Here is a 23,297-nt window from a genome sequence, read left to right on the forward strand (position 1 = left end):
TTGTTGTACGATCAGATGTTCATGTATTCATGAAGACTTTAATTAAAATAGACGATCTTAACTTTCTTAGCTTACAATTTAATTCATATCACAGAATCTGATGACCTCTTTAGTTCCTAAATCGTCAAACATTTTGCAACTACGTGGGTAAAATTTTTGTCCTAAAAGCTCAAGTCATTTCCCACCTAATGAGCTAGGTAGGTGCAGTCAATTAGCTTCGCCTAATTGACATTGATCACTCTGTTTCACGTCCGCCTTTTTCTTTCCTTCCTGTCACCCATCATCTATATAATGAAACGACGACTTATGGCTCTCCGGACGTTTACTTGTTGGGGATCCCTTTCCTCTGCTTCATCCATCCTTCAGTTGTTCAACTCCCATGTGCGAGAGGTAAGCCGTCGTTAATCAAGTCCACCGGATGTCTTGTGGATTTCATAATGGCCTCGTTATACGCAGACACAGATTCATGGCAATACATTAAATTTAAATAGCTGATCTTGGATCTCGCCTGCTAACTCTCTCTCTCTCTCTCTCTCTCTTTTATATATATATATATATATATATATATATATATATATATATATATATATATATATATATATATATATACATGTAATGAGGTATCATTTCGATGACGAATCACATGAAGAAGTGGGCCCCTTGCTGGGTCGACCCAGTCTGAATTAAGTGAGGGCCGGCTGCTATGCCTTACCAGGAGTATATGTATATTCATCAGAAAAATACGAACTACACATAGACAACATGCAGCATATGTCAAGAAAGAGGAAAAAAGAATCCTTAGTCTGACGCGCTCTCTCTCCTTCTCTCCCCTCAGCGTGGTTGGTTGGGAAGGCAGGTGCGCACTGAGTAATAGGTGTGTTTTTGTTTGATTCCTGTGAATACTACTCCCTTCTGAACATTGAGAGTCTGTTTTAAGTGTGTTCTTGTTTGATTCCTGTGAATAATACTCTCTTCTCGGCATTGAGAGTCGAACGAGATGTTTGTTTGCTGTTTGAACTAACTTGGAAACTAATTTTGAGCATCCATTAGGGTAGAATTGCAGTGAGAATGCTAGCGTAAAAGGTAAAAACTCCAAAATAGATCCATTTAGGTGTCTAACTTACACGAACGTCCGCACACATATTTCCAATTTATCTGTGTTAGGGAGGAAGTGGAGAACCAAAGTGGGATCTTCACATTAAGCAATCACATTGAAAAACAAGATGAACCACTAGAGCTTTTAGTTTATATCTACCTCCCACTATCAGAAATAAAAATACGGGTCAAGTCAAAGGGAAAGCACCCGCTCCTACCGGACCCCGGCCACCTGAAATCCTTTTGCGATGCCGGAAAATCAAACTGACAGCAATCAGAAGTCGCAGTAACTCCTCCCAGGTCGCCGAAGCTGGCGGGTTTAACCCCGTCGCATGGAGGGGACCCGCCTGGGGCCTTCTTCCTGGCGACCCTCAGCTTCATGAACCAAAACCTTGACCTCTTTCGGCGTGGGTTCCGGGGAAGGAGGTGGTGGGTGACCAATGGAGGGGGGCTGAGCGGCGGCAGATTGTCGTTTTCCGTTGGGTTCTTGGGCTTCCCTGGTGCGATCTCCCACTCGAAGGGCACTTTTCCGGCTGTCCTGTAGTAGGCCCTGGACGAGAACCCCTTGTTGGATTCCCTGGACAGCAGCCGGCTGAAGAAGCGCTCCTCCTCCAGGAGGGAGGCGGGGGACTCGGTTTCCCGACTCGGCGACGAGCCTCTTCCCAGGGGAACGACGGTCCTCACGCTGTGCTTCTCATGCCGCGCCAAATCGCCACTAATGGCGCTATGGAGGCGTAGATTCTGCATGCTTCACTTGTGAGGGTGGTTGAGATTCTGGTAAGATTTGAGAACAAACACTACTATGGCAGAATGAGAGAGAGGAGGAAGGGAGTGACAGATCGAAGAGAAAGTCTGGAGAGAGAAACAAGGAGGCGGTGGGAATTTAAAGGGGTTCTGCGCGGACGGGCTTTAATGGCGCTCTGGTATTGGCTTCTTCATTATTGGGGGCACGATACACGCGACGTTGCTTGCGGGCACCATTTCTTCGCTCTGTTGATTTTCTCCCTCTACTGTGTCGATCACCTTGAATGCTAATTTAGAGCGGTACGCTTTTATTTTTAACTAATTAGAAGGCAAGTACTGATAGTAATAAATAAAGGTGGGCAGGATTTCGACAAGCTTTTATTTTCTATATATCTATTAATCGAGCATCTAAAATTTGAAAAATACTCGAACATCATTTTATTTTATGATTCCTTTTGAAATTAAAGTTAATTCGTAGAGACGCAAGTTAAAAAGAAAAAGGGTAAAGGAAACGAGAACAAAATAACGCTATGTTGAGATAATTTGTAGACGATCACCATGTGTCGAGTGGTTTAGATTAGTGCCAAATTGGGAAGACAGTGCTTTGTCCCATTCATACGGCAGAGAATCTTGAATTTTAATTCTTTCCTGTTCCTTGGTAATGCTTCACCTGTAATAATGGTCATGAATAGCAATATCTGCCTTTTTTTTATAGAGAGCTCTGTACTTGGGTTCAGTGGGATCACATGGGCTAGCTAGAATTTGTTTAATTTGGTAACTGTAGTTACCCCGAAGAAATCATTTCATGTGCATGTTCCTTCTTTGCGTATTTTGGACGCTTTATGTGTTTATTATATCCTTATGTGACACTAAAAAGGGGCACATCGTCAAAACTTATGGTGATATATCTTGATCTTGCATGAATTTAACCATTGAAAAGAAAAGCTAATTCTTATGGTATACTTTATCAAATAAATTTATTACAGGTTTCATGCTTTGAGTTCATGGAGATATCCTTTGCCTTGTTCAATTGAAACTAAGTTTACCATTATGCTTATCAACACTTGTCCATGCTGGAGACTTGCGATTTGGATGAAGAGCAAATTGCTGCCTACCTTCCTTAGCACAAGCTGCATTGACGCAATATATTGGAACACGCAATTGGTGTGAATAAGACCCTTTAACAAATAATTAGTAAACTTTGTTTCATATTTTTTTTTACGTGAAAATAAGGCCTTAATTTCTATGAGTCATCAGCTTTGTCGTGCATAGCAGGCCGTCGATGTTAATACTTGCTTACATGTTAAAATGATTTGATTCAAAACTCTGTTCCTACTCAATAAGTCAGGTACTTGGATTATATCTTCAAAGCTTGATTTGCAAAAATACGCAGAAACGTAAAAAGAAAACAGATATGGCTTGGCCACCTCGCTACCTTCATTAGCAACAAATAAATATTAACTATCAAATACATAAGTTGGTTTAACATTTTTCTATTGAATATTGTACCGCAAATACATGATTGATCAGCTTTCTTTTCATGATTCTCTCTTTAAAGCTAAACATGTTGATCTAATCTGCACGTTTGGTTGGTAGGAAAGTTACTTTTTCTTTCTTTCTTTTTTTTGTAATACTGGACTGTCTGCATATACATATATATATATGCTGTAATGGGGCTTTTTGTAAGTTTAAGACACAAGGGTTTTTAAATATATATTACTCACTTGCTCAGACTAAATAAGACCTATTGGTACCTAGAAAAGCATGATCAAGAAGTAGAAACGAAGATTTTCAGTGCGTTGAGCACATTTATAATAAATATGCATTAATAATTAAAAAACAGTAGATTGTATCAAAACAACCTTGATAGTGAGATCTCAACAAACCAATCAAATAAATAAATGAAATGGAGAACTTGTGCGTTAGAAACAACCACATCACCCCGCGTGGATTAGGTCCTTTTCAAGTCTATAGGTTTCATTACATTGTTAATTTGTTGTTTTAAAAAAATGGAAGAGTACATATGGTGACCGTGCAACTAATTATCAAATTATTGGAGATTAAATGAACATGTAGTTCAAGGTATTGAGGTAGATGCTATGTATCTAAAGGAACTCAATAAATTATCATGTAACTGGCAGTGGAACAGGCGAAGATTGGCAAGCATGCTACGTACCGCTTACACATGCGCGCACCTCATCGTCTATAATTTTTTTAAACAGAAAATTTATTTGACTTTCTTCGTTTAGGTACCAGTTTTTTGCTGACATTACAGAGAAAAATGCAGATTTCTGAAGGAACTGTTTGGCAACAGTAACATTCTGTTATTATCTCATGAACCTGCTCCAAAAATAATAATGTTAATTCATATGACACTATAACAAGTGTGTTTAATAAAATCTGCCGTGGTGATTTCTTCAGGTAGATTTATGAGATGGTAACAATGAGTTATTATTGACAAACGACACTGAAGGGGATGCTGCAAGAGCAACCTTTCTTTCAAGCTGTCTTTTCATTGGGGAGGGGATTTATGTCAGTGATCGTCAACAGCAAGATGCCATTCTTAATCTACGTTCTCAAAATCTGTTACTTTCATATTTTTGTCTGAATTGAACCTGAAATTTTCTACCGTGGTGAAATGTGTTAGTGTTTTGAGCGAATGGGCCTATGTGTAAAGTATCACGGAAAGATTGATCCAGAATGAAAATTCACTGCCTTGAAAACGAATTTCTTTAGCATCGCTAGAGGATCAAGTTAAACTCTAGGTGAGGAAGAGGGTTAAGGAGAGAACCCAAGTTCCCTGTCTTCTTTTTGGCCGGAAGGTCCAAAACTGTATCGGAACCACGTGGTGAGATCTCTATATCCTTACCTTGGATCGACCCCTCTTCGGCCTAACCCACTAAGTTAAACTCAATAGTACAAGACTTCTCTACAAGCTTTTGTAAAAGACTGCTGAATGCTCAATGCTCTAAGCTGTTCAAAGGAAAGTTGGCCAAATGGTTTTCATTTAGGAAGATACATGGATACCAATTAATACACCAACGCATATCAAATCAATAATCTAAAATGTTAAATCACAAACATACATATCAAACATGGCCAAAACAACTTCGATTTTGGGGTTCAACGGACATTTTGTACATAAGCTTCTAGAGGACCCCAACCACTAATAATGGCGTGAACCAAAGGACAAGCTGCCCACCATGACGCTTTTTTCCATTCTTCTCAGAAAGCTGTTCTTTTGTTTTCAAGTAATCGGTACTTCCTGAAGCAGCAACTCATGATTTGGCTTTGTGTAAAGCTCATAAAACGCCAAAGAAATTATTTTACGATGTTCACTTTCAATGTAAAAAGTGAACGGTCAGGGCGCATTTCAGCAATATATAAGGATAAGGTCCACGTTGTCACTCCCCTGCAACCTGATTCACACACACTTCGGATCTCTCCATTCAGATTTGAACAGAAAAATCCTTGAGCCTATCACAGCATATCAGCGTCCAGCGTCGTTAAGATTTCTATCTCTCTCTCTCTCTCTCTCTCTCTCTCTCCCTTATATATATATATATATATATATATCACATGATTAATTTAACAAGGAGACCGAACAATGCCTGTGGCGTATCAGTTGACTTAAACTGATAGAGGTCAGGTTAATCTCAATTTGCTTATTAAAGAAATGAAAGAAAGAGATGCCCAAATGATGAATGGTAGTCCGTCTTTTTATACAGGTGACTGATTGCTATCCATAAACTTCTTTATTTAGCTCATGGAAGAACTTAACAGCCATTCAACGTCGCTACCGTCGGTGCTTATCGGCACCTATCGCCGGACTGCAGGAAAAATGAAACCACAAACGACTCAGCTTTGCCCTCTTAGAGTATCAGCAGTATCGTACTCTCCAATATACCATAGTAATTTTAAAACATTTTTTTTGTTTAATTGAATGCCGCTAATATAAGCGGATGTGTACTACCCAATTCACCCTACGTTTCGAGTTTGCGGTGTCTGATGGAAACCAATATTTACAACTTTAATAATAAGCATTCGTATTAACAATCAAGTAAATGACAATCGGAGAAAACAAGGAAAGGGAAGCCTTTTTTTTTCTATTCTGAGGCATTGTTATTAATATTAGAAACCGAATCAGTCTATATCAACCAAAATATTAATAAAATAATAAAGAATTAACACGACCTGATACACAGGTTGATGTGCGAAATTCTACAACATTGCTGAAGATTGAAGAGAAATTGCATTTCAGAAAATTGTCGTCACAGGCACAGTTGAGGAGGTCGACTGTACCTGTGCGTATAGTAGGATAAACATTAAACACTTTACGTGTATTAGTATCTCTGCGGATCTGCCATTCCCCAAAAATTCGCTGAAGATATCATGTTGGTAAAATGCTGGTGCCCACAAGCGGAAGCTCGAGTTTTCCGGAAAGAAGAAAAGAAAGAAAACAGAATAGACTTATAGTAAAGGTTACACTGTCAATTGGTTTCTGCCAGGAAAAGTCCTGCACATATAATAATCCACGTTTGAGGAACATATTAAATGTTAGTCCTTTAGTTTCTTCCAGCAGGCATTTGTAAAATTAATATGTCTGTTTCTTTTGTCTGCCGACAAATTTGATGCTTGCTTAACTGTCACTAATGAGCGTTTGCTTTCATCATCTATTACGATTTAATCAACCTAAAGGCTATAAAATTCTCCCCAAGCCATAGACTTCAATGGCCTTGAGGATGGTCAATGGTATTGCATATGTAGACAAGAAGAAGGGATGTCATCCTACCATCCCTTACTTTTGTCCGCTTTACATATGGACAAGTTCATGAGGTAGAGGTTTCAAGTTGACCAATATTCAATTAAGTTGTTTCCTCGTTTGCATTATCTCTTCTCTCTCTCTCTCTCTCCCTTCTTTGAGTCAAAAAACCTACTGAATATCTTAATCGGATCCCATCTACTTGGATTTTGTTTTGGTTTTGGACTTGGATTTGACCTTTTCAAACAAGGATCTGATGTAGCTGGGTTAACGACTGATATTTACACATATCGGATTGGATCTTTGTGGGATTAATAATCCTTCACCCCGTCGGACCAAATTAACAGATCCATCTGTCCGGAATCGAGCACAACCCAACAGTTTGGTAGATCTAGATCTTACTATGCATGTATTTATTTAGGAGGTATTTTCTTTTCCCTTCCAAGCAATATATCTGCTGCAATGTGCGCTACAATTAAAGTAGTTTATTTATACTCCTAGGTTTACTTGTAGAGTACAGCGACTAAATAAATTTGTTTAACCATTTCAGACTATGAGAATTGAGTAGGAGAACTACCAAAGAAATAAGACGCGTAAATTGGTCCATTCAAGCTGCTATGTCTTCTCTGGCATATAAACTACCAATAGCCTGTACGACGTCACCTAAGACCAGGCTCAGCAGGTAAGTATTCTATGCCTGGGTTGCGTCTCTCTGCATATTCTTGGGGATCTCTGCCTAGCTTGTTCCTTTCACCTTTCTTTCCAGTACTGGTACATCCTTCAAGTTCATCAGTTATCTCCATTGATCCGAGCAAATATGTTGGTTGTTTTTCTCTTATAAATGCAGCACGCCTTAATACTGGACAGTAGATGGAAATGGAAACTTTGAACAACAGAGGCCCATTCATATTTCTCAAGGTATAGGGCCGCAAGGTTTCCCCATTATATAGCTTGGTGCAAAAGCATTCTGCCATATCCAGAGCCTGGGCTTTACATGAACAGTTTGGGGTTTATAGTCTCTGCTTTGTGGCAGTTGAGGCACAAGGAGGCGGAAACTGAATTTAATTAGTGATACAGTCATTTTATTTGTTGAGATTGCCCGATGACTTGTATAGATTCTTTATGTATTTAGCATAACTGGTTGGGTTGATGGGCAGGTAAAAGGTCTGCCATCAGTTCCGATTCCAGTGGATTTAGGCTTACTGGCGCAATTTGGCTCTCTTTCTCCCCCCTGTTGTACATTTGTCTGTCCCATTATCTGGTAATTTAGCATAGTTCTGTACGTGAGAGAGTGAGTGAGATCTTGCCGTTACAAATTCAAATGGAACCCTCTCGTCAATCAACAACCCAATGCACGTAACAGAATTTCAAATTGCATCTTCATCCATCCACCCATCCAAGATCAAGCCAGACGATTTAAAATCTCTCTCTCGCTCTCTCTCGCTGTGAAGCCATGGACACCAAGAAGCATAGGAATAGACCTGCCATTGTCTCCATTAGCTGCTCAGGAGTCAAATCATTCCTTCGCACTCTTCGCCGACGTTTCATCCCTCCAGAGCATGCTCTTCACCTTTCGCGCAAACCCAAGCCAACCATCCGCTCTACTCTCGGAGACCTGCTTAGCAACTCCAGCCCTAAGACCCCTTCCATCTGCATCGCCCACCTGAGAAACGGCAGATTGGCGCAACAAGCCTACCTAAAGCCAGCCCAACAGTCAGAATCTGATCTCGGCGAATGGCTAGAGGCTGAACTCCAGCTCAGGGATTTACTAATTCCCTCACCGGCTACTCCTTTCTCTCTTGCTTTATCATCTCCTCCAACTTCAACAGCAGACAACGGTTTGTCTGTTGAACTCGGGAATGCTTGGGAATGGGATCACCAAGAGGCAGAGATGCAGATAAAGAAGGCACTAAAGTGTCCGGCTTTTGAAGCGATTAAACTGGGAAATGGAAATTATATCCGCTTGATGCAAATGAGAACTCCATCGAGGAAGCTGATCATGCAGTTCTCTGAACCGGCGGTAGTTTCATCCGAAGCAGGTTCGACCACATTAGAGATACTGCATAGCATGGCGTCTCTTGCCCCTAAGAGGTTACTTTCATGTTTGCACCAGTTGATGCCACTGGTTGAAATCTCAAGTGATGCATCAAAGGAGATGAAAGGGAGACCCGTAACGCAAGGCACAACAAGCGGGCTCATGGAGGACGTTCTCGTTTCTGCAATGAACAAGATGGAAGACCTGATCGTGGAAGGTTTAAGAATCCAGACAGGAATGCTGAGAGAAGGGAAACTGTCAAAAATAAAACCCAGGGGAACAATTGCAGATCAAATCAATGCCGTTGCACTACTGCAACTTAGGGGCCCATACAACGCCGCATATAGTGAATATGAAGCCATTGGCGATGTCATGATTGTGCTGATCGAAGCGTTTGTCGAAAAGGAAACCACGTTTTGGATTAATAGCATTACTGTCGCAGGAGTCATGGCCATGGACGACAAAAATGAGAACTTGGGAGAGGAACCTGAAGAACTTCACATGCTGCTTGGAAGAAGATTCAGGAAAAGAACGCATCCCTTTCTGCTGTGGAGCATTGGAAAGACGCTACAACATCAATGTAGAACCGAACTCTTCAGACACCAAGACATTGTTTTTGCAGACGACTAGCACAAGACATATGATAGGATTTTTTTTTTTTTAATTTTAATAGCCTGTGTTTCGATTTGGGGACGAGGTCCATAGTATGAAAGTTGAAGGACTTGACTATTGCAATAATCAGCCTTAATGTGTTTCAAGAGAACCGTTTCCACAGCTTCCTCTTCCATAATTCGAAAGTTGCTGCCTTGACTTTTTTTTATTTATTTGTTGGGGCCTTGTCCTCGATATTGAAAGGCCAACAACATGACATGATGGAACCGTAAACAGGAATATAAAAGGATAGACGGAAACCATTTTCACTTCTAATGGTATTAACCAACAAAGGTACAAAAGGTGAACAGGTAGACAACATAAGCATCATCCATCACTCGTTACATTTTTAAAATTTCCAGGCCATCAAAATAAAGGCAATTACATCGTTGGACTGGCAACACGATCGTGCTTTCTTGCCGAAGCAGAATCAGAGAACAATTCTTCAGCCAGGACCGATTTGGGTAATGTTGGGGAGTAATACATCTTGCAGGTTACGCAAAGCTTCAACGAGTTTCAATGAAGCAAGTTGTCCGGTGCCACCTAAACCTTGCATTTCATGTCAACGATGTCAATAAAGTCACCACATGCAATGTCACGTAAAGATCTTATTTGATGTAAAGAGCTACGTATCAGGTCCTCTAATTATTGGCTAGAAAAGCATGTGCGCTAAAATTGTGCTGTACATCGATCTTCCCACCATTTTGATATGGCAGAAAAATGCCGCACAAAGAAGGGAGAAGTCCATGCACATTTTCAAGTGAAGATACGATTCTGCAACCACATTGAGAGAAAGGGGATGGCAGAAAATGTCGGACAAAAATAATTTCAGGGCTAGCCTTAGCCCTTAAGAAACTCCATCAGTCCACGCGGTACAGGGTGTAAACAGTAGAAACATAAGCAACCAAGAACCAAAGAAAAAAACAGAAAGCGAAAATACAGAACATCACAAAAAACAAGTACAACTGTAAACAGTTAATCATCACCCATTGTGTCAGAGCATTCTGACTTACCGACCAACAATCAAATGGCATGTTAAGCAAACATCATAGCAGAATTGGCAATTGCTCAAGATTATCTTTTCATTAATTTCACAAATACAACAGATCAGGTACAATACTTCTGGTTAATAAACTTATTCTCAATTCTTCATGCTCCTATGATTACTTCAGAAACCAAAGAAGTACAAACAAACAAGTTGGGAAATTAACTGGATCACTAATTAAATTTCCAAAAAACCCATAAAACAAAACGCAGTTAAGACAAAATGTAAGAAATAAGACCATAAAAAGGTTCAACTAACACAAGTCAAACCTATGTCACACAGACTAGCCTGCAAGGGTGCCACACCTAGGTCTCGACATAGATGGACACATGTGACTTGTGAGGATACGGTAGCAAATTGATAAATGGTACTTTTTTTATATACTTTGATACTTTTATTTATTGTTTATATTTTATGAATATGTTATGATAATAATGTTGTTTGCTTAAATCGTTCTTATACATATTTATATTTATATTTATATTTATATTTATATTTACATATAGCCATATCCCCAACCCAAGTGTTTTGGATTGTTCCACACCCTATTTCCATAGCTGCACCCAAGTCTACCCATACTCGCACCTATGTAGCACAGGAATTGATAATCCAACATGTATGCCTTCTTGAAATGTTAAATAACATGAGTCAACAATGCTAATGTTGGACAATTTTCCAAATATAACTGAGAGGAAATGGTCACCAAAAGTGAGCAACCAATCAATTTACTAAACAAGTTAGCAATTGCTAAAACACACACAAGGCAGTGCCAGGACAGTGTAAACCGAAGCAATTAAAACCTCTACATAGGCAAAACAGACAGACAGCAGGTCGGAGAACATAAGGGTCATGAAGTGTTTAACCTACATAATAATGGTGCATCCTCTAAACCTAGGCTTGGGGAGACTTGCAGATTCTATCACCTCAAGTTCATTCCCTGGTTGCACTAAAAATAGAAAGCTAAATGCATCTCACTTTCAGTTTTTGAAAACTATAGACCAAAGCAGAAAGCACAGTTGCAACCATGCAAATGTTGTCAAAATAGCAAACATATACATGCATAAATTGCAGTATGGAAACATGCATGCAAATAGTCATGATTATATTGCAAATTACATACACTGACAAAGTAGAAAACAGTGCCTAGAAAACTACCTCTGCATCAGCTGTCAGGATTGATTCTCTTTCAATATCTAGGTGACCATTCACCCTCCTGTACACAATAGGCAGTGTCAACCACAACGATAGAAGTAAAAGTGTCAAAATGCCTGTTAAGCAAAAATGATGACAAGTACCTGGGCTTCTCAGATTTTGCAAGATGCTTGGACATGATAGAAGCCTGTAATTGCATATTAAAATTCCTTTCAGGAAGAAATCACTTCTTTGTACAACAAAACAAGAGAAAAGCATTTGGTTATGAAACACAAAAATATATAAAATATGAAAGATTGATATCTAGAGAAAGACAGCAAGTATAAATCTCTAACAATTATATTATGAATAAAAACAGCCAAGCAAATATAACTAGGCAACAAATAAAGTCCAAATGGTCAAGCTCTAGCAGAAAAAGAATATGCAGAGAATGAAAGATTCATCTGCCTACTGCTGAACCTTGTATATGTGTATGCATGACTGTGTGCACAAGACCAGTATGAAAATTGAAGGAAGAAATTAGAAATATAAAGTTTACTATCAGAGAGTGGCATGTGTGCATGTATTCGTGTATGACTGGTAATCATAGATAGTTACATATAGACTGCCATCTGTAACACTGGCACAATGTCATATCACCAATTGGCAAGTACACATCAATGAAGCTGTCTTAGAAAATATATGCTTGAAAAGCCAAAATATACATTCCCATTGGACATCGCATCCTAAACTCACTACTGGTAACTAGCCAAGAAAGGTCAAAAGGTATATAACCCACTTGCTCCTGAATGATGCTTCTAGCCTCAACGAGTTGAGCTTCAAGCTCCAGTTCTCGTTCACTTGCTTCAGAACTGACCTCTGCAACTTTTTGAGCATCTTGAAGTTGAACCATGCGTTCCTTCACAAAACGAACACAAGTAATTATACCCAAGCACTTTATGTTCCATCATAAAGGCAACATTACAAGCTGGTGATATTAGAAAGCAACTCAGGTAGCATATCTAATCGAAAGTAAATGTGAATAAAAACATAATAATAAAGTACCTTTATGGAAACCATTTTGGTTCGCAGGCTCTCCTCAATTTGATCTCTGGCCATGTGAAAGGGTAGATTGAAAACATCCTGAACAAAGGGGCATGAGTAACAAAAACATCAGTCAGTCATATTTAAAATGTTTACGTGTGTGTGTGTCAGGAACATAATTTTGCATATAAATTTACAGAAAGATGAGCAATACCGTTCGACCACCTAATGGCGTTGGTGGAGACTGAGCATCAGCACTTTCATTAACAGCAGTTTTTGGCTTGGATAGTCCATTTGGGGCATTCAAGAACTCACGCATATCCATCTATACATAGAAGAGATACTTGTAAAAAGTCAGATATCAAACATGAGGAAAATCAGTAGAAGTTGCAGACAATTCCAGTTAACTATATTTATAACGTGGACTAGCAAGGAATTCATGCACCACAATTTTTGTGCAAGTAAAGCAACCTTCAGCAAGTGAGCAAACCATGACTTTGGCCTATAGTCTTCACCTTACAAGTAGCTTATGCATACATATACGTGATTGAATCAGAATGAGTAATGATTATATATAATAGAAAATACAGGCAGATGTATTGAGTCAACTTGGGTACAGCAGCTCATATGCCTCTTCAAGATTCATGTGAATATGCCTCAATTTAGCATGAGTTTGGCCACTTAGGTCAATAGTCATCCTTAGATAAATACAGAAAATGCTACTCTAACACCAAATGGCATCCTGTTCCACCAGATAACTAGTCAACGAACAATCTGTGCACCAATTAGGGGTAACAAGAATCTAAATTTAATACTACCTGCATCGAACGCAACAAGGCTCGAAGATCAGCATTCTCTGCCATCAACTCTTGTTTCTTCACCTCGTATGCATCAACCTACCAATACCAAATAAGAAAATTAATATATGCCACATGAGATATGAACCACAAACAGCAAAACTTATGAACTTTCTTACCATCATTTTATAGAAATCGTTATCAGCTTTCTTCCCATTCCATGTTCCTCGCTGTCGGCCCTCTTTCTGAGAAAAAAGCACCCTGATAAAGCATAAAAGCTTACACATAGGGTAAGAACCATTTTCTGAGTAAAAATAATTCTGAACTACCTGAAGTAGGTTCATTATTTCCATGCCTGACCTAGACTCTTTCTTTCTTTCCATCAAGACTTGATTTAACCTTTCCTGCACAAAGACCAACAGCCGTAAGCTGTCATCAACAAGAAAATGGGCTTCCCTCTTGAGAAAGTTTGTTCGTGAAATACCAAAATGCTCACCATGTCTAGAGAAAGCATGGGAAATTTCTTGTAACTTACCTGCAATTTCACATACTCCTTCTCCCTCTTTTTCATTTCATGTATTTGCTGAGTGCGCACTTGCTTCAGTATTTAATGGAAAATTTGCCAGAAGCCAACAGTATATAACGTTAGAACACTGATTTATATAAAATCGAAGACATCAATATTGTGCATTTGTGTGAGAAACAGATCATAAACATCTCCAGATGAAAAAAGTCCTATACAAGAACATCTGTCTTGTTCACTTAATAGGATGAGAAAGCGAGAACCTGATTGCCAATAACCATCCGTTGAAATTCATCACGCTCTTGTTGCAACTTCTCAATTTGGGCCTTAAAAGTGGCTGCTGCCTTAGCTTCCTGGTGAACCAAAAAGATCAGATGAAGCATTAACGAAGTTGTGATAAATGCCCATGCAATTTTATGAAAGAAAGATGACAATATACAAGCATGGCATAGACACTAACTGTGCGTGTCAAAGAGGCTATCTCTCGGTCCTTGGCAGTCAACTGGGCCTCAAGCCTCTCAACCTTAGCTTCTAATCTCGATATATCTGACAGTAATCTGATAAGCAAATACAAAACATGAAATGACAGAAATTAGTTTCATAGTCAAGTCAAAACTTGCAGGACATAAGTAAACATATATAAGTCCATACATATTACATACTAAGCAACAACAACAGCCTCCCCTTCCCGTACCCACCCCCCCACCCCCCCAACCAACCAAAAAGAAAGGAGAAAAAAAAGGCCAAGACCAAATTAAGACTGTGGCACAAGCTTCCTTGAGCAAGGAAAGGCATGATACTTTAAATGTGCATCCCGTGCTTACGTTGGCTTACTAATCCAAAATGTTCTTCTGTGATATGGGATCTATGCTAATAACAGGGCATGTAAAGGAAAGGACACATGCCATCAAAACATGTTGTAGGAAGAGAAGGAACAGGAGCGAAATGAAGGGCAAGGAACCAAGGAATGGAACCATGATCATGGCTCACCTCTGCCTCTGGTCACTCGCTGATTCCCTGAACTCTATATCACGTTGCCTTTGCTGGATCAGCGCGTGTATACAGTTGCACGTCCGAGCAATTGAAACCTGCCAATTGCACTTTTAAGTAACCTAGCAAGGAAGTATTTTCATACTCCACAACAAATAATCCAAAGAATAATACATCAATCTCAACATTTAAAATCGCAACTTAACTATTATAAAAAACTAACAAAAAAGAATATCATCTTCGGAGATCTACGGAAAAAAAAAATCACAACTAGGAAAGCACTTGAACCAATTTGCAATATCATCAACATGTGCATTTATTTTTACTAAATTCTAAATTAGGAAACAAAAAAGTCTAAACCGCACATTTAAGAAGGGCTTAGGTTCGGACCTACTGATTCCAGAATAGATACCCGTATGCGACAAAAGCACAAGATCATCACAGAGTCCAGAATATTTCCCCCCAACGCGTTAGGATGAGAAGGGGAGAGAGAGAGGGAGAGGCCTCACAGGATCGTTCGCAAACAAGTCGAGAGACGCCGGAAAGCCGAAGGTGACCAACGTCTGGTTCAGATATTTGACGCAGTGCTCCAGGTTCCCCTCATCCGCAAAAGCGAACTCTCTGCAGAACCAAATGTTTAGAAGAAAACAAACACTCGAAACAGAAATCATTACATAGACATGGATGGAGAAAGAGAGAGAGAGGCTTGCCCGCGTAATATAGAAAGATAAAGGAGAATGCGGAACAAAAGAAAAGCCCTAATCTGCTCACCCAATGCCGAATCCAGGTTGATTTGTCGCCTGCATTGCTCCGAAATGAAAAACAGCAGATGGAAAAAGGACGAGGAAGGAACAAGGAGGATAATATAAGATTCAAGGCGCCGAGAGAAATGCGAAGAAATCGGTGAGAAGATCTAAGCGTCTTCCACTCTCCACCATCTCGAGAGCTCTCTCTTTAACTGAAGCATGAGAGAGAGTGGGGGATCATCGGGCTTTCGAAAGAAAATGAAAAGAAGGCAAAAACCCAAAAAGAGTGGGGGAAGAAGAGAAATAAATAAAAAAAATTGTCGTAAGTAAATCGACGGATGAAATAAATAACTCTTCACGGTTTTGAGCGTACAGCCGCTCGGGGCTGAACTGAAGGCCTGAAATTCAAAAGAAAAATCAGTTATTTTGCGAATTCTTTAATGACCAACCAGTACTGGTGAATGACGAAATGACCCTCTACCGGGAAGTCGAGGCGCCACCACAGAGGGGTTGTGGCTTCGAGCATTTTTCCCGCCTTCGGTAACCGTTTATGGTTCTCGTCATTGGAGGCCATGGAGAGGATATTTTTGGCAGTTCGCATTTATTTGAAAACGGGGAACAATGAGGATCGCGGGTAAGAATAAACCGCCGATTATGGGTTCGGAACCGGACCCGACCCTGACGAAACGGGTCGCTTACCTGGACACTTTTTCTGGGTCCGATCCAAACACTTTCACTTTCTGAAGTTTTGGGGGTCACGAACTTTTTGCTTGGCTCAAATAAATCAAATCAAATCCAAACCAAATTTTATGATTTGGATTATAATTACCAAGGAAGAACTTAACATATTCACTTTTGAGGTGAAATGGAACAAATTATCCAAAATTGCGGTGCACCCAGTTGGGACCCGTGGGCCGAGTCCGATGAAGGGATTTGTTCGGGTCGGTTTCATCAGAACGGCTTCGGAGTCGAATTCCACTTAGACCAAAGCCAGGTCCACATGTGTTTCTTTGTTTCAATTGCGTCCAAAAGATTAGCTCCAAAAACCAATCAAAACTTAATTTCATGTGCAGTTCGGGTCTAGGCATTACTGGAAATTTCTATTTATATGGAATATTTGGTTAGATATCCACGTGACTGCTTTAAACATACAGCTTGCCGTGTATGATCAAGTTTGGAGTCTTGTTCAAATCAGGTGGAATATTTTTTTAATACGATTAATTTTTTTAAAAATTTTGCTTTAAATGATTATTAATGAACATCTTGTGACAGTAACTACTCAAAAATATGCAATCAAAACTTAGGTCCACAATTATTTTTCTTACCAGAATCAAACTAACTGTGACCGTGAGGTTCAACTTAAGCTATTGAAAGCAATTAGAACTCTTGTCAGAATTATTCGAGAGCAAAACAAGTTGATGGGTCTTCATCGGTCGTGGGTGTTTAGATCTAGTATTCAAAATGGATCCGGATATAATTAAACTCCAGGTACCCAGTGAATTTGGCTGCATATTGATTTCAAATCACGTTAAGAAAAGTAAACGTTGCGCAAATGCACGGTTAACATTTGAATGAATAGAAATATCACACTGATATATGAATAACATTCCACAATAAAGTTTCAAACTTACGTACTTTAGCAAGACAAAGATATAGCAGCCCTTCAGATCAAAAGAAGAACTGGTTTTTGTTGGAGAAGCTTCGAGGATATCAAATTTCAGAAACCACTTTGGATGATCCACCGTTATCGCTTGTAGGTCTTCATCTTCATGTCATTTTGGATCTTGAACCAAACGCTTTCCTTCGAAATGAAGTTCAACTGCCTGCAAGTTAAAACATCCCGACTTCCTGCTGTGGACACGGGTTGCCTATCATTCAAACACAACAGTTTGCCTAGATGGATTCGTCGTGGATAGACACTAGTGTTCTTATTCTTGCGGAGCACTCATCTTTGGTTGGCGACTAACAATCTAAAATTCCTTTCCTGATTCTTAGTTCTTAAGTATGGAATCCAAGTTTGCTTCGTAAATTGAGCTATGGGAAAATAGATGCGCAAATCTGGTCTCATATTATTTCAGATCAATATATATCTCGTTTTCGTTTCTTCTTGATGGTTCAATTTTACCAAGCTTATATAGAATTAACGTAAGTCCTGCATCATTGGACCTAAGTCTGCACCAATACTCAGATCTGGACATTCCAAGTTTTGGGCAGGGGATGCCGACATGATCCAACCCATGTCCGATCAATTTGTCCACCTGATACCGACCTTAGTGGAATCAATTCTGTAATGTAAGAAGGGTGTGCTACCCTATATTGGCACTGGGGCCGGAGCATTGGAAACAACTCCTAGAGGCCTACTTAGGGCTCAATGCATCAAATTATGAAAAGATCATGCAGCTAGGGATGTCCGACAGAGGCCAGATACGTTGAGCAAAAGTGGTTGCTTCAAAATCAAACAAAAACAGTAAGCAAGCGATAGAACGTGTCTTGCCTTCTTCTCAAAGCGAATGTATATCTTCTCCCTTTCCTAGAAATCCACCAGTTTTATTATAGAGAAGTTGATTGCGAAGAGAAAGACAAAAGAAGTACTAGATGGGAGAGTGAAAGATCAAGAAAGAGAAGATGAGTCTTAACATGAAACTGGTTCTACAATTATGTCGTGTCCTGCTGATTGTCAGTGCGATATTTTGCGATTGGCTTCCCGTTAGTACACGCAAGATAAAAAAATTTACAAACAAACAAACAAAATCCACCAATTAATGATCTCAATTTAGGCGCATATTGTGGGATTCTAAGTGCACAATTTATCTGGCAGTGTCCAAGATCCGCCAATTTATTGACTTTCCGGTGAACAAGAGGATCTCCTCCTGCTACCTCGCAGAGTGCTAAAGCCCCTACTTTTCCTCCCATACCCCGGGGTCCAGCCGCCTGTATACTTTAGGGTCCAGCTGCTTGCTTTTGGTGACTATTGTCATACACTGAAGTTGATTATTATTAACTAGGCAGCGAACACTTTGAAAGTAAATCATCTCCAAGCTTTCCAAACAGTTTCCGAATATATCAAGCTGCTCCATATGGTGTGAATTAAAATCTGTCTGTACCATTCAGATGTTGATAAGGATCTTCTTAGTTTTTTCGTCAAAAATGTGTAACGAATTCAAGAAGACACTGTAATGACCTGGGCTCAAATTCAGTGGTTCCTCATTTGTTGCTTCACTGGATGCGGCTAGATGTGGCACGGTTTTAGCACTAAAGTATTCCGGAACTTGACAAATAGTTCTTTAATTTCTGTTGGTAACTAGGATTGGAGCGGGCAATAACTCAAGAAGCTTGCCTTGATAGAGCCTGCAACTTTGTTGTTTCCATAGTTTTATGGGTCTACAATGTAGTGCAGCCATCAGTTTTAGAGTGATAAGAAGTTGCTGAATGAGGGCAGACCCGACTACCTATGTAGTGCAGATGCACCAGTTATCCTGGAATTCGAACTTAGATCAGCAACGGTGCTTTGAGTATTTACAGTTGCATGAATGTATAGATGACGCCTCTCCCGTCCCTGGTCTCTTTCCAAGTCAAACTGCTGTGGTTGGTTCCCCTGTGAGTAACCATGACACAACAAATTCATTATGACGTAAATGGAGTTTCATCAACGTGTGATACAAGCATCGGTAATGTTTCAATGGAAATACATTTCAACTATATGTTTTACCAACTTATTTAGCTGAATGTCGTTAATCTTCAACGTCGAAATCTTTCACAGATGCAAAACACATAACACGTCGACAAATGTAAAACTTCAACAACACAAGAGCTCCACGCGTCCGTAAAGACTTATTTTAATTGACGTTCATCTTTGAACATCGGTGAAAATATATATTTATCAACATTTAGCTCCAAATGTAACGTTTTATTTTCCACTTTCGTTGAAATCATCTTTTTTTCTTTTGTAGTGTGTGCTTTGCAACTAGACAAAGACTAATGAGTGAAATAAAAGGGAAAGGACAAGAAAAGTCATTTGGTTATCCGAACATACTTGGTTAGAGTCTCCGAGGCATTCACTTTTGGAGAATCTAAAGGAGAAATTTGACCTGTGTTCTCTGTAACAGGCTCCCTCAAAAGCAGGATCAGGTCATAAACTGGTGACGGAGGGACCTGTAGTAACTCGTCAAAGAGCAGATCAAACCATGCAGTTATTCCTCCTGCCCGCTCCTCCCCTCAAAAATCGGTGGCAATCAACCAACAATTCCACAGCCAAGTCCTCTCCATTCATTCACCATTTCCAAACGCAGTAAACCACAAGAAATTCGACCCTCTGTTTAAGTCCACAGAAGAAGAAGAAACCGCCGAATTTGGTGGGAATACTTCGTTTCCACACAGATTCACGCGCTTTCCTGCCATGCTTATGCAATCCACGGCATCTTCTTTCCATGCTAGTTCATCTATAAGAGCAACCCCTTCCAGACTTCCTCTGCATCAAACCTATCAACTCAGTATCGATTTCTGCTCCTACCAAAATGAAAATGGACTTTGAATTCCCTACGTTCAGGCCTGTCCTCCTCTTGCTCTTCCTCTTTCTCTCCACCGCGACATCCTTTAACATAACTAGCATCCTCGGCAATTTCCCCGACTTCAGCGTCTTCAATAGCTACCTCACGCAGACCGGCCTTGTCGTTGACATCAATTCTCGCAGCACCATCACTGTCCTCGCCACCAACAACGATGCAATCTCTGTTCTCTCAAACCGGAACCTCCCGGTGGATTCCATTAAAAGGATCATCAGCTTGCACGTGGTCCTTGATTACTATGACCAAAGCAAGCTGAAGCAATTCTCCGGCAAGTCGAACCTTCTCACCACCTTGTTCCAAACCACTGGCACTGCCACCAACCAGGAGGGCTTCCTGAACGCCACCTACCTGAACTCCGGCGACATCATGTTCGGCTCCGGCGTCCGCGGATCTGGCCTAACATCTAAGTTCGTAAAAGTGGTTGCCGCGGAGCCGTATAACATATCAATCATTCAGATCAGCAGCGTCATCATCCCCCCGGGGTTCGAGAATGCTTCGACGCCGACCTCTCAGGTGAACATCACTTCTACTCTACTGAGCTCTGGATTCCAATCCTTCGCGGATCTGCTGCAATCTACGGGGGCAATTCAGACATATCTGGGCGCTGAAAATAATGGGTTGACAGTATTTGCACCCGGAGATAAAGCCATTCAAGTTATACCGTCCAATCTAACAGACGATGAGAGGAGATCACTTGCTTTATACCACGCTGTTAGCGGCTACCACCCAATGCAGTACTTGAATAAGGTGACTGGACCCTTGAGTACGCTTGCCTCCAACGGCAATTCAAATTTTCAAATTACCGTTAAGACCGACGCTCAAAAGGTGACCCTCAACTCGGGCCTGAATACCGTTAATGTCGGTCGCACCATTCTAGACCAGCAGCAGATTGCCATCTACGCCATCGACGCCGCTCTCCAGCCGCCGGAAATCTTCGCATCCAACGGTACGCTGCCTCCGCCGTCTAATGCACCGCCGACCCCACCTACGCCGGCTGCACCTGCTCCAACTTCACCCTCTCCTTCTGCACCAAGTCCAGTGCCATCCAGTGGAAGCCCACCTTCAGACTCTGGACCTACTTCTTCACCTGCCGCATCCCCGCCTGCGCCGCCAACTGCAGAAACACCAGCAGCCGATAGCCCAGCCGCCAATGGACCACCTGCCGGCGCTAAACCGCTAACTCCGGCGCCTTCTCCACCAGATGCTTCCTCGGCCTCACGTTTATATAGTTATTGCTTCGCTGCTGTCTTGAGCATCTTCTACTGCATTGTTGTGTGATTGATGTTGGCAACTTAGCTTTTGGTTGCAGATTGAAAGTTTTTGTAGTAGTAATTCCCTTTTTAATTTTGAAATGAAGTCCCCCTGTTTGGTCTGACGACTAAGGATTATCCTGAAAAGGTTCATTGGCAAGCTTGCAGCAGGATTAAGTATTAACTAACGGGTTAGTGAAACAAAAGGATGAACCGTTATGATGATCGCAGATCTTTCCTGAACAGATATGCTTCTGTAGTTGGTTGCAAAAGGTGACGGGCATGGTACGCATTTGCATTTTAATGCTTGCCATGTACATAGAGGAAAAGAGAGTGAATGGGCAACAAAAGAAGTTTAAAACCATTTTAAGAAATAAATGATATAAGCAATGAATAAACTAAAAATCGTAAAATATTTAAAAATATGAAAAAAAGATTAATACTTGCCGATCTTGAGCCGGCCACCAAATGAAATATGTTAGCCATCTAATTCGACTGCAGATTCAAACCAACTCTGTATCACTACTCCGAAACATTTTTTTTTAGATATCACATATTGTAAACACCCACGATATTAGAAAGGATTAAACTGAGCATATTTCATCTTACAGAGTTGCCCAATCATGAGAATATACTTTAATTTGGTTGTCAATGTACTCTCAATTCATAGAGTAGTAACTAAGCATCGTTTTGACAAATCCAAATGTTGTACTGATTTACAGCATTACCGGGTGACTCATTAAGCGATATCGGCGCACCATATGATGTTCATCTACACGAACATAGTCATGGTCGTGTTTGATGCAAAAAACCACCTTTCTATCTAGTTGGCATCTTATTGAAAAAAACTGTAATTAAGCTCTGTCATCTGTGGTCGATCGGAGGCACAAATGTGTGAGTTTTAGCCAATAACTTGTACAATACAATAAAGAAAGGTGCAGGATGCACGTAACTTCTTGTGTTGATTAATGGCGATTGGAAAGAAAACCTGATAGGTGGGAAGTTACTTAGCCCATAGGTTTCAGTATTTTTTAAAACCTATGCAAGTGGTTTTTTGTGTAAGTTTGAGAGAGAGAGAGATAGACTGAGGCACGCGACTGTGTTATCCAAGTTTGCACGCCAAGATATTTGGTCTACATCTATGTTTGTGCTTCCATGAAGAGTGGAGCTTGTGAAAAGAATAATTCTCGTTTCAAGAAAAGATGCCGCCCAAAACGTCCGTTGGTTGCCGGAAAATACAGATATGGGTCAGGCGTCGCCGATTTCATACGCCATTAATTTTCAATAAAGAGAAGATGTAGATATGTTTGACTATGGAAAAATGGAACCAAAGTTCTGCCCCTGTATTCTTCTTTTCCTTTTTATCTTTAGGTTGACTTCTTGATGGATAATGACGTGCCTATTAATGGTTACTTTTGTTATGGGAAAGGAAGTGAAACTCTTTGTCAACGACGAACAAGGGCAAGACAGATTCATTTGGTGGGACGTATGAAAAATGAAGGAGGGAGATGCATGCACTAACATATCATAGTCCTGGCTAGAAAGGTCACAAAAAGAATTCCCCATTACCCATTCATTGAAAATGCCATAATTTTATTGCACAAACAAAAAATATCCCCAATTTTTGGTGGTGTAATAAGAACATGTCAAACTTGATTTTCTTTCACTTAACAGACCGCTTCTTTTATGTGAAATTTAAGCGGCTGAGTACAAATAGATCACAGAACTGGTTGTTCTTCAAGAATGAAATCTTATAAAAACTGTTGAAATATATCTAATCCGCATTATGTTTTGTTTCCGCAATAAAAGTCGAGCATAATTTTGGCAAAGTTTGAAGCTAATACACCAGAAACATGGCAACTGATAAACTGAAAAGCGAGTTGAACATTCAGTTTGCTCGTGGTAGTGTTCTAGACAGA

The 23,297-nt window shown here is 40.2% G+C and overlaps 3 protein-coding genes across 4 annotated transcripts; 1 reads left to right on the forward strand and 2 right to left on the reverse strand.

Moving 5' to 3' along the window:
• Window positions 1-1,143: 1,143 nt before the first annotated feature.
• LOC116251180 (uncharacterized) lies at window positions 1,144-2,128 on the reverse strand. Its single transcript, XM_031625293.2, has one exon. The coding sequence runs from the start codon at window positions 1,840-1,842 to the stop codon at window positions 1,252-1,254; it is 591 nt and encodes a 196-aa protein (XP_031481153.1). The 5' UTR covers window positions 1,843-2,128; the 3' UTR covers window positions 1,144-1,251.
• Window positions 2,129-9,539: 7,411 nt separating this feature from the next.
• Window positions 9,540-15,930, reverse strand: LOC116249826 (uncharacterized). 2 transcript variants are annotated; one of them, XM_031623116.2, is made up of 15 exons: window positions 15,589-15,930; window positions 15,327-15,438; window positions 14,818-14,915; window positions 14,288-14,384; window positions 14,091-14,180; window positions 13,840-13,902; window positions 13,634-13,708; window positions 13,484-13,549; window positions 13,326-13,403; window positions 12,722-12,832; window positions 12,529-12,606; window positions 12,263-12,382; window positions 11,628-11,671; window positions 11,488-11,545; window positions 9,540-9,830 (listed from the first exon to the last, which is right to left on the reverse strand). In XM_031623116.2, exons 1-15 carry the CDS (start codon window positions 15,621-15,623, stop codon window positions 9,804-9,806), a joined length of 1,152 nt encoding a protein of 383 aa, XP_031478976.1. In that variant the 5' UTR covers window positions 15,624-15,930; the 3' UTR covers window positions 9,540-9,803. The 2 variants fall into 2 exon arrangements, with proteins under 2 accessions (XP_031478976.1, XP_031478978.1); XM_031623118.2 differs by having other exon boundaries at window positions 9,540-9,836; window positions 15,589-15,929.
• Window positions 15,931-20,036: 4,106 nt separating this feature from the next.
• LOC116251162 (fasciclin-like arabinogalactan protein 8) lies at window positions 20,037-21,503 on the forward strand. Its single transcript, XM_031625267.1, has one exon. It carries the CDS (start codon window positions 20,078-20,080, stop codon window positions 21,404-21,406), a length of 1,329 nt encoding a protein of 442 aa, XP_031481127.1. The 5' UTR covers window positions 20,037-20,077; the 3' UTR covers window positions 21,407-21,503.
• Window positions 21,504-23,297: the final 1,794 nt, after the last annotated feature.

Source organism: Nymphaea colorata, chromosome 3 (assembly GCF_008831285.2).
Source record: "Nymphaea colorata isolate Beijing-Zhang1983 chromosome 3, ASM883128v2, whole genome shotgun sequence".
Classification (NCBI taxonomy): domain Eukaryota; kingdom Viridiplantae; phylum Streptophyta; class Magnoliopsida; order Nymphaeales; family Nymphaeaceae; genus Nymphaea; species Nymphaea colorata.

What these genes read in the sequence shown, in the direction of transcription:
- LOC116251180 (XM_031625293.2), bottom strand. Translation starts at nt 1,842, where the DNA reads ATGCAGAATCTACGCCTCCATAGCGCCATTAGTGGCGATTTGGCGCGG.
- LOC116249826 (XM_031623116.2), bottom strand. Translation starts at nt 15,623, where the DNA reads ATGCAGGCGACAAATCAACCTGGATTCGGCATTGG. An exon ending in ACGATTTCTATAAAATGATG is followed by an intron (nt 13,404 to 13,483) that starts GTAAGAAAGTTC and finishes TGGTATTGGTAG; the next exon opens with GTTGATGCATACGAGGTGAA. An exon ending in TCCTGACAGCTGATGCAGAG is followed by an intron (nt 9,831 to 11,487) that starts GTAGTTTTCTAG and finishes TGCAAGGTTTAG; the next exon opens with GTGGCACCGGACAACTTGCT.
- LOC116251162 (XM_031625267.1), top strand. Translation starts at nt 20,078, where the DNA reads ATGAAAATGGACTTTGAATTCCCTACGTTCAGGCCTGTCCTCCTCTTG.